Source organism: Cibotium barometz, chromosome 13 (genome assembly GCF_041138505.1).
Source record: "Cibotium barometz isolate CiBa-2024 chromosome 13, ASM4113850v1, whole genome shotgun sequence".
NCBI classification, from domain to species: domain Eukaryota; kingdom Viridiplantae; phylum Streptophyta; class Polypodiopsida; order Cyatheales; family Cibotiaceae; genus Cibotium; species Cibotium barometz.
In genome coordinates this window covers 11,982,958-11,993,828 of record NC_141058.1, presented here as the reverse complement: position 1 = coordinate 11,993,828, position 10,871 = coordinate 11,982,958, and the positions used below count along the sequence as shown (strand labels likewise).

The 10,871-nt window shown below is 38.8% G+C and overlaps 1 protein-coding gene across 5 annotated transcripts; it reads right to left on the bottom strand.

Moving 5' to 3' along the window:
- Positions 1–2,663: 2,663 nt before the first annotated feature.
- On the bottom strand, positions 2,664–7,904 carry LOC147632382 (inorganic pyrophosphatase TTM1-like). 5 transcript variants are annotated; one of them, XM_086807190.1, is made up of 12 exons: positions 7,678–7,904; positions 6,327–6,714; positions 6,002–6,116; positions 5,583–5,778; positions 5,292–5,405; positions 4,957–5,130; positions 4,635–4,829; positions 4,411–4,533; positions 4,168–4,289; positions 3,825–3,945; positions 3,471–3,746; positions 2,664–3,370 (listed from the first exon to the last, which is right to left on the bottom strand). In XM_086807190.1, the coding sequence occupies exons 2-12, from the start codon at positions 6,667–6,669 to the stop codon at positions 3,128–3,130; spliced, it is 2,022 nt and encodes a 673-aa protein (XP_086663316.1). In that variant the 5' UTR covers positions 6,670–6,714; positions 7,678–7,904; the 3' UTR covers positions 2,664–3,127. The 5 variants fall into 5 exon arrangements, with proteins under 5 accessions (XP_086663316.1, XP_086663315.1, XP_086663320.1 ...); XM_086807189.1 differs by having other exon boundaries at positions 7,705–7,864; XM_086807194.1 differs by having other exon boundaries at positions 4,635–4,715; positions 7,705–7,849.
- Positions 7,905–10,871: the final 2,967 nt, after the last annotated feature.

The following is a 10,871-nucleotide window of genomic DNA, read 5'->3' as shown; positions in this document are numbered from 1 at the left end:
GCTTGCTTTCACCTTACGTAACAACTCATCCCAAGTAGTAGGCTTGTCAGAATCGTTATGAAGAACATTCCACCAAAGTGAAGCACAATCAACCATGTGGTTGGAAGCAATTTTATCTTTCTCAAAAAAAGTCTCCTCAGAGAAGAAGTTATCCAATTGACTCAACCATCTAACTGTCCATTTTAGTTGCTTGAGCATCGAAAGTAACCTTGATGATCTTTGTGATGCGTGTATCTTTGGAGTCAAGAGCAAGAACATCATAATCACACACAAGTCATTGCATGAGATCGAGGCGCTTTTATTGCCCATATTGAAGTAATTTCATGAGTAGTTGAATACATTGAGAGCAAGTGATGGTTGCAGAAGTGGGAGCATAGGTGTTGACGTGGTGATGCGTGTATCTTTGGAGTCAAGAGCAAGAACATCATAATCACACACAAGTCATTGCATGAGATCGAGGCGCTTTTATTGCCCATATTGAAGTAATTTCATGAGTAGTTGAATACATTGAGAGCAAGTGATGGTTGCAGAAGTGGGAGCATAGGTGTTGACGTGGATTCCATGATACAGATTCAATAAAATTAAAGCAAAATATTGAAATTTGTTTTTTCTTTAACTTAGGACTTTTTATAAAAATTCATTACATTTTGTGCTTTTTGGATAAAAATATAAATTTTGGGATAAAATAATTTTAAAAATGCTAAAAAATGATTTAAAAAAATCTTTTAAAATACTAGAAATTATTGGGCAACAATGGGAGACCATGAGGAAATTTGGGAAGGACTCATTGTAAAGGAAAATACCAAAGGCTCTAAAAAATAGGTTTTCTTGAATTGAAAAGTAAGCTTTTTAGCATATTTGGTAAAAACGTTTTTGAGAAGGAGAATTTCCAACATGCACATACCTTCATGGAGGGTGGGAGAGAGATTGTGAGCCTTGCAATTGCTAATTGAAACAACAATTGCTCAATTCTTCTTCTAAGAATTAAGTATTTACCTTCCCAACATGCTGATTTCATCCATAGCTCTTGATCTTACTCTCATGAAGAATTGAAAAAAACCATGTTTGAGAAAGGTGTTTTGCAAAAGTGATTTTTCACCTTTTCCTTCATCTTTGATTAATAAATACTTAAAATTTATTTGCCTAATGGTCTATAGCAAGTCTCCTCTTTAACCTTAGGCTATTTCTTCAAATTTGCTTCAATTACTTCTATAAAGTTAGGCTATTTCTTCAAATTTGCTTCAATTACTTCTATAAAGTGACGATTGGCTTTGCCTCGACTATAGGCATCAAGGAATTATTATTTCATCATGTGGGATACCTGCTCTTTATTCCATTTTCGATGATATCCATATTATTCTAAGACAACGGATAATTATTTACATTGGACATGTAAAAGCTCTCTTATAGATATTCGATTTTTGGTACAAAGGTTGTAAATAGTACTTGGTCATAAGACTATTGTCCAATTTTAGAATAAGAGCTTGTACATAAAGTAAAGCAAGCTATATTTTTTAGATACATTTTCAAGCCCCAAAAAAACTATATTTTTATTTGAGATACATTTTGAGCCCCAAAAGGCTATTTTAAGTATAATCAATTAAAATACACCACGAGAAAGCATGGACTCACTCTTGTATGGTAAAAAAAACAAACCCAATCGTATGTCCTTGTCTCTACTCTTTAATCTTTTGTGCTATTTAATATTTGAATGCCCAACATTTTGTCCTTAAGCAAGCTCCCAAAGCATGGTATAAAAAGATATATACATATTAATGGTTTTTGCAATAGTCCAACTGAGAGTGCCCTCTATATAAAGATTATTTTCTAACCATTGTTTTATACTTGATGACATGTCCACAAGTCCTAAGTTATCAACCTTCAAGGATGAATTATATGCATCATTTGAGATGTCAAATTTGAACTCATTGCATTATTATTTACGCAATACAATTTATGCAACGTAATAATGATAGTGGAATGTTGCTAAGGACATACAAAGACTGCTTACATGATTTAGTCTTGAAGACTGTAAGCCTGTTGTTACTACACCAGTAAAGACAAGTGCTAGACTCATTCTCCAACATGCAAGTAACCCATTTGATGTATCACTTTATCAAGAGATTGTTGGATGCCTCGTCCATGTGATAATATGAGGCTAGACATTTAAATTGGAATCTCCATATTAAGCAATTTTATGCACAACCTCGAAAGTAAGCATTATGAGACTGCCAAGCGAGTATTCCGTTACTTAACAGAGCACTCAATCCCTTGGGCTATTCTATGCTAAGAGGAGTGATATTCAATTGCATGCTTTCAATGATTACGATCGGGCTAGATGTTATGATACACGACTATCCACTAGTGGCTTTTGCTTTTATCTTGGTGATTCATATATACCATGGCTCAACAAGAAGCAACCGACGTATTGACTCCAACCATGTGCATTTCAACACCCCTCAAGCACAACTCATCCACGCTAGACGAGCCTTGGTGATTTAGTGCGAGTTACTGTGGGCGTTTGTTTTAGCTATCTGCGGACTATGTTAGGTCAAAACCTGGTGGATGACTCGTGTTTCGACATAGATAGCTTGGGAGAGACTTAACATTTTCTTTGCAGCACACATGAAGCTACAGTTTAGAAAACACTTCTGATACACTACTTGAGTATGGAAAAAAAAATCTTTAATATTTAGTGACTTGAATGAATTCTTCAATTTTTTTCAATTACAAGAAAGTGAGTGTAACCCTTAAGCCTCTTCAAGTACAGTTGCACAACTGGTTGTAGAAGGAAGTCGAGAGGGTATAAACAGCTTTTCTCACCACTGACAAGACGTTAGTATTTGATGAAAACCCATGTGAAATATCTCCAACCTTGGACACAAGATCACATGGCAGATGAGCAACCACACTCTTAGTTTTGCCACAGTATCCCGCACAATGATGCGATCATAGAAGCAGTTGCAGCAGGCTAGAAGTTACATTTTTGAGTCGAAAACATTTGACCTGAAGTATTAAGATCTGAATGCACAGCACAGTGCATTTGCAACCACATCTCAAGTGTTAATAATACCCTGCACAAGAATGCTTCAGACTCGTGACCGAAAAAAATGGCAGTTCCCTTTATTTAACTAGATGATGACCTTATTTTGATGATGCCAACCAAACCCCCCAGCCCCAAAATTGTAAGCCCCACTGCGGTGATAAGCCCTAGATCGGTAGTTTTAGTTTTTCCCAAAAACGTATCCCACCGTCGCCTTCTCTCACTGCCACCATGCTGTCCAAAGTGATTCGAATTTTGACGCAAAATATTGCTCATAACATCCAGCTGAGTAGTGAGATGGCGTTGACCTCGTGCTAGAATTTTCAACTGCATTCAAATTTATTTGAAGTTACTGTATTTGCCTTCAGAAAACTACCAAAAATGAGCATTAATTTCAGATTCTCTGCTAAACAAAGGTATAGATCACCTCTTCAACCACAGGTAAGTCTAGCGTTGAAGCTGCAGTCGAAGTGGTCACTGGTGGAGAATGACCATTTCCTGCTCCAAAACCGTTTGAATGCCCATTCCCATACATACAGCCACTGCCATTCCCGAAAGAACCAACTCCGGTAGTGGACCCCGGCCTACCTTGTGTCAGACAAATACAGGAGGACAGCTTTGTTTCTACCTCCCCGAGCCGTGAAAGAAGCTCATCTATTCTTTCATTGAGGCCTGTCATCTGTTCTGAAATACAGGCATAACCCTGGAAGCAGCTGAGCTTCGTCAGCCTATGAGAGCATGTTGTGGATAGCAAATATTGAAATTTTATGCCAGTTCTTACCTGGTCTCCATGCAGTGATGTAGGCGAATCAAGACCCCTGTCATCTGGTCTCTTATCATTTAATTCCCCCCACACAGACTGCTGCTTTCTTGCCTTGCTTTGAAAATGATTGATTGACAAACTGAACAAGCCATTTCACGAATGCTTAATAGAAACGATTCAAATTCAATAATCAAATTGATCTACACTGGCGTAGACCTATCAACTCACCCTAATGCAATATCTTTGCTTGTCTTAGTCCAGCAAAAACATCAAGAAACAAAACAGAAGACTAGTGTAAAATTGACCTTGATTCATCTATATAGATACTTTCATAATACCAAACATAAGAAATATTACATACCTTTTGCTGTAAAGGTTTCTGACTCCTGGCTTAGCTTCACATATCCACGAAAAGGATGGCAATGGACTTGACGATGGTGTCTCATTAATGCTAAGCTTGGTCTTCAAATCATCTGGGATTGCCTATAGGACAAAGGACTAAATGATAATAAATATTTCCCACAGCATTGAATTGATCTCCATTATGATCCTACCCAAAAAGATAGATCTTTTGACAAACTCAGATGGGACTCAAAGTATATACCATGACTTCAGCCGTAAGCTTCTCCAATTGGATCTGCTCAATATATGGATGGGGCATGTATGAACCTTCCAAGCCTAGTTTTCGCCCAGCCTCTCCAACTAGTAATCTATCCTTCCCTTGCACCTGAATAGAGAGATTGAGAAAGAAGACACTCATTTTGGCATATCAAAAGAGAACGACTCCCTTGCTTCCAAAGGCACACAAACATAATCAAGAGAAGTCACCTGAATGAATTTCTGTTGTAATAGTTCGAGCTTATCAATCTTGACACAGAGTACCTCATCCAAGTACACTTTGCTCACTCGCTTCAAAATTGTTGCAATGGTGTAACCAAGTGCCATTAGACCCCCCAGAAGCCGCACACTCACTTCAAACGTTATACGTGGTGATATTATAAATGGATGATCTATCAAACATTCCTACAAGAACATGAATTGCAGTGGTGCATTAATCAAAACTCCAAATATGACTGGCAAAACCCTGCCCACAACTCTCTTTGAACATGTACAACAGCCTATAAGACACGCATAGAAGAGGTTGACCAACCTCAAACATGAGGCTGTATTTTCCGTCCCTGTTCCGCATCCTCAGATAAGATTGGCACGTTTCTGGATCTTCACCAGGCGGTAGAAGGTAGATGTCATAAGTATCTTCTGTCGCTTCGGTACAGCTTGAAGACAGGACACCTCTGATTTGGTCTTCACTTACAATGTGTGAGGACTGCAAACAAACAATTCCTAGGCTTATTCCAAACTTATCGAAGCTTGAAAAAAAAAGGCTGGATAATGGTGCAACCTGTGCTAATTGCAATGTTCAAACACACCTTATAGTCAAACAGGACAGCTATGTGGCATGATCTAAAAATGCAAGAGATCTTCTACCTTTAGAATATAGGTTGGGCTTTGCAGACCAGAAAAAGGATTGAATTTGTTGACTATCCTGATGTGTGCAGTCTCTAAATCTGGCTCAATGAAGACTTTGTACATAGGATAAACCTGCACAACAATGGCACGCCAAAATGATGAAGTTGAGAGCAATGTTCTAGAAACATATGTGGAATCAGCGCTAAAAACCAAAACTCTGAATGCTGCAAAGCTATCACCAAGCCATTATCCGCATAAAGAAGGCCTGAAACATCTCGCAAGAACCAGTGACAAAATTAAAAAGCTAACCGTTTCAGAAACTTGTTGGATAATGTCTTCTGGAGCTTGACCAGACCTGTTGATGTCACGAAGTACCCGTTTGACAAGATCAAAGTGGACACCACCCGTCACAGAAACGCGAAGATCAAGAAGAGGGCGAAGTTTCTCACTCAGCGCATAGATGCCCTCAAGAATCACGATCCGGGAAGAGGGAACTTCCACCTTCCTGCAGTAGATGAAAAAACTTAGTGCTATTAAACATGACATGACTGTCCTGATTATGTTTTGATTGAAGTTATACCACCACCATCCATTTTCACCTCTTTTTCAGCACACATGACAACACCCATCCCCTCTTACACACCCCCCCCCCCCTTCCTTCTTTTCACTATTGTTTCCTTGTAAAATCTCCCAAAAGATGCAAAAACCTGAGAAAGTTGCAAACCAACCTGTAACCTGTGCGGCAGCTCAACTTGAAGTCATAAATAGGTACATCAACAGGCTTTTCAGCTTTTAGGTCACTAATATTTTGGAGGAGAAGGTCATAATCTGTTAGCCTTGGATCTGCAAAAATTAAAAATTATCAACTTCAATGCTTATTGTGTTACAAAAGGTTCACAACACATTTGATACCCTAGCAATCAATTGAAACCAGTCTTGACCCTTGCCCCCAGCTGAACTTACCAGCGAAAATGCACATAGTAATCAAAAAATTAAAACCCCTTTCATGGATGTGCATAGATGAAAGCCACATGATAGATTTTGAGGCCATACCATCATAGTTACCATCAACAATACGACTTCCATCATTATAATTGTCCATCGAAATGACAGTGATGCCTGGCATGAATTTGCTGACCTTCTCTGAGAAGACTGTCTTGCCAGCACCTGAGGGGCCCGCCAACCCTACTAAGGTCACCCCCTTGATATTCTGTGCCAAGAGTTGGCATGCACGTATAAAGAGGAAAATGCCCTTCTCAAAAGACAAAGGATCAGGAATTCTCTCAATTTCATGGCGATCACAGTCTTTCCTTTTCACCAACCGCAACTGATCCTTCAAAAGGCCCTGTCTCTTCTGATGCAAAGATGAGCTCCTCACTAGAGCGTCCATGGCCATCTTAGGAAGGGGAACCTTTCAAGCCTCTGTTTTATTCAAAGCCGCCTGCTTGTCAATGTGATGGAGACAGAAACCAGTCAAATGGGCTACTTTAATATTTGAAAAAAACAATGTACATTGCTCAACCAATGTTGGAAACAGTGTTCACGAGAAAAACACCAAACTAGACATGGGGAACCTTATGCTTCATTTTATGCTGGCTTTATCTCTTATATTTGATTGTCTTGAAAAGGTAAATAATGTTACAAATTGATGGATAGTGTTGTGATATGTGATTCTTCACTTTGTTTTTTTACATCTAAATCAAAACAACAATAATAATGATATGTGATCACTGATGATAGGCTCTTTAGTAGGGTATGAGACAAACGGCTCTTCCATCGTAAACTAGAACATACTCTGTAAAAAACTATCAATGGGACTATTAAATCATGCCAAAAAAGGAGCTGGAAATAACTGAATCATGGCCATCATGCTCTCCTGCCTGCATGAGGATATGAGGGTTAAGAACAGCAACGGCAATCAAAGGTACCAATTACAGCCATCCGACAATTATCAAATCACAAAAAGCCCGTACTTAGCTGATATGCATTATTAATGTTTGTGGCGCTCATAAAAGGACAAAGAAGAACCCCATGACCTTGACTATGCAATCAGAACGTAGCCCTAATGTGTGAGAAGAACAGCCATGGCATTATGTGCACAATCACCGTAAACATGAGCTGAGCATGGGCATGGATCATGCACAGCCATGCCATTTCTCTCTCAGCTTTCATCTACACAGAACCTTTGATGATGGTTATGAAGGAAACCCTAGTTTTTGTCTTTCCAAAGGCATCAAAGATTAAAAAAAAATTAATAGACTAAAGAAAAAAGCGGGAGACACCGGGCCAGGGCTTCATGCATAGCAGAGACATTAATCTGAGCTTAACAGTGGGCAAACCCTAGCTTCGGGAATTTCAAATGGAATCAAGGAGCATAGAAAAACAGCAGAAGAGAAAGGAGGACCTGTGCAGGCGAGCGATGAGCCATTACCGGTGCAATGTCGGAGGAGAGAATCGAATCAAAGCCGTTACAAATCGTCTCGTTCGGGAACGGATTTCCGTCGACTTCTGTGTCGAAACTACGGCAGTTCTGGCGAGAATCAAAGGGACTTTTGTAGACGGCGAGATCGTATACAGAAATAAATGATAATGACTTGCGTTTTCGGAAGAAAAAGATACACAGAGGTTCCCTCCACCCGCCTAATATAATATTATATATTATTAGCCTAAAATTATGCTTATAATAATAGTACGACCGAGTTCTTTTACACGTGGTCCCGTTTGATTCCGTGCCTGCACATTCCCTCCGGGCTCCCCTACATCCACATCAGCAACAGGCGAGTTTTTATTCCCTAAGTGGCCAAATAAATTTGGAGAAAAATATACGATTCCTTTGAATTTTTATTGAACCCTAGGTAGCCTCATTATTCATTGTAGGGATTTCAACCTCATGGCACAAGCCCAACCTCAACCTCATGGCACAAGCCCAACTGGGGACCCCCTTCAACAATACACACACGCCTTGCTCGTCCTCCTCAATTATATGCATCTGCCCCTTCGACAATACGTGCACGCCTTGCTCGTCCTCAATTATGCATATGCCCTTCCTTTACCGCTTTCCCCAATCAAGCCTCACATCTCTCTAACCACCATGCCCTTCCTTTGCTACTTTCCCCAATCAAGCCTCACATCTCTCAAACCACCATTCCCTTCCTTTGCTTCTTCCCCTTTCAAGTCTCACCTCTCTTAACCTACCCAACTCCCTTCTCATACCACCTCTTTTCATATTGTGCCACCATCCATCGCCATCTCCATACACTCAAAACAAAAAGAGAGAACAACACTTTACTTGTCTCGTGCCCTCAAATTCACCACCTCAATGATGGCAAGGCACAAAAGCTCCTTTTTCATTCTCGATAGAAGAGTCTCTATCCAATAAAGTGCACCATGGAAAAGTTTTTACGAGATTCTGTACATACGGTGCATAGTGATTCACTCCTTAATGTGTAGCTTTTACAACTTCTAACAAAATGAGAGCTACAACACCATTGGCTTCCTAACAACCATGGATTACTAGAATGTGATGTGTGTGTACCACACATTACATTTAATACCTAAGGAGGTTAGCATTTTTTATTTGTTACATGTTTCCATGATAATTTATCTTATTTTACTCAAACATATGTCAAAGTTTAAACTAATTGTTATCAAAGAAAATATAACCAACAAACCAACTAAGGAATCAACTCCATTATGAAAATGCATTAGGAGAATTGCACTTATAACTTTGAAGAAGACATGTTTTGAGTTGGTTCCATTAAGAATGATAAATGTTTTTAGTGCAAGCACAAACAAGTGGCAATTGTGTATACGTGTGTATGTGCACGTGCGCATGCATGCATGTACATGTGTGTGCATGCATGCATGCGTGCATGTATACGCGTGAGTGCGTGTGTATATGCACGCACATGTGTGTATGCGTTGTGTGTGTATGTGGGCACATGTGCACGCACGTGCGAGCATGCATTATGGTGTGTGTGTGTGTGTGTGTGCGCGCGCGCGCGCGCGAGAGAGAGAGAGAGAGAGAGAGAGGGAGGGATTGGATTAACGTGTACTTAACAATACATAAGACCATGAACATGCCTTTAATCTAGTCATAAAACAAAATGAAAAATGGTTTATGGGTTCATCAAAGAAAGTCAAGTACACGTGGATCATCTTGGGTTGGGATTCCACTAGCTTTAGAGGGTTTGTTTCCCTTCCTCTTAAGAGCATGACATCAACATCGTTTTGTTTTGTGCTTCACTATAATTGAGGGATTTCCTAGAGATCCCATAAGGTTTTGGTTTTCCCAAAAAATGTCACCCTCAACAAAAAGAAAAGGAATGCATCCCATGATGGTTTTACTTTTTTAGTTGGCTTTATAATGATAGTATAAAATTGGTTAGACATTGCAACTAGATGTACTAGTCAAAAGTACATGACACCTTATGTACAGGCTGCCCAAAAAAGGCTACAAATATGCTTAAAATTTTGCAATGCTATGCATATCAAACAAAAATCTACAATATGATGCTGATGCATTAACCTAGCCTTTTGAACTTATTCTTTAATGGCCATTTATTTAAGCCATAGCTTTCCTTGATTAGATATGCACTTATATTGGAAATTGTCTATAAATAAAGACTTGACATAAACAAAACTTAAAAAGAGAATACTTTTTCTAACCTTGTTAATCATCATCCTTCAAATTATGCTAGGTCTTTTTTTTTATCGAGCCCTTTTTATTTGCTGAAAATTTGGAATATCGATAGTTCCCTTATGATTAATAACATATAAATATATCCCTTCCATAAAATTGCCTACGAAAAGTTTTTTTTTAATTAGAATTTTGAATAGAAATATTTTTTGAAAATAGCAAAAAACAAAAAAAAAGAAGAAGAAGAAGAAGAAAGAATTGAATGGTACAAGTGGCTAGGAAGTTAGAGGAGCGGGTGGTTCAAACATGCTCAAGTACTTATTATATCGCTAAAAACAAAGTCCACAAGTAGTTAATAAATGCTCAAATGTCACTACAAAGAAGCTACATTCAAGACCATCATAGCTTTTTGAACCAATCGATTGAAAAACACTTCACTTTCAATATGATGATACTTTTGTAAATCCCTCCAATGATAATGGCTATATGTGCATTTTATTCAACACTTCTATGAATATGTGAAAAATTCCGCCTAAAGATTCTTTTAAGATTGTTGATATCTAAATACACTCAACAAAAAAATATCATATTCCTTTAAAGCATACCTCTCTCTATGTGGACTTGCACTTGTATTCAAATTGATATAGAATTTTTTAGAAACTAAGAGTTGCCAGCTTACCTATGTTGCAACCCACCCATGATGTCAAGAGTAACACCATAGGGACTAGCCCACATGTGCCATACATGCCCCAACTAGCACCTGAGAGGTGCACACACCTCATGGCCTAACAAAGAGAGATTGTTGGTGCTAGATAGGCTCTACCTAAACAACCCCTCCTTCCATAAATCAGGGAGTTGAAGATAGTAGGGGTCCCTTTGGACAATGTAAGTCCTTTCATTTTTCACACTTTAATTGCATGTGGGATAACATGGCACTTTCTTCACGCTCTTGTAATCCC

What these genes read in the sequence shown, in the direction of transcription:
- LOC147632382 (XM_086807190.1), bottom strand. Translation starts at nt 6,669, where the DNA reads ATGGCCATGGACGCTCTAGTGAGGAGCTCATCTTTGCATCAGAAGAGA. An exon ending in AGAAACCTTTACAGCAAAAG is followed by an intron (nt 3,946 to 4,167) that starts GTATGTAATATT and finishes TGGCTTGTTCAG; the next exon opens with TTTGTCAATCAATCATTTTC. An exon ending in CATCACTGCATGGAGACCAG is followed by an intron (nt 3,747 to 3,824) that starts GTAAGAACTGGC and finishes AGCTGCTTCCAG; the next exon opens with GGTTATGCCTGTATTTCAGA.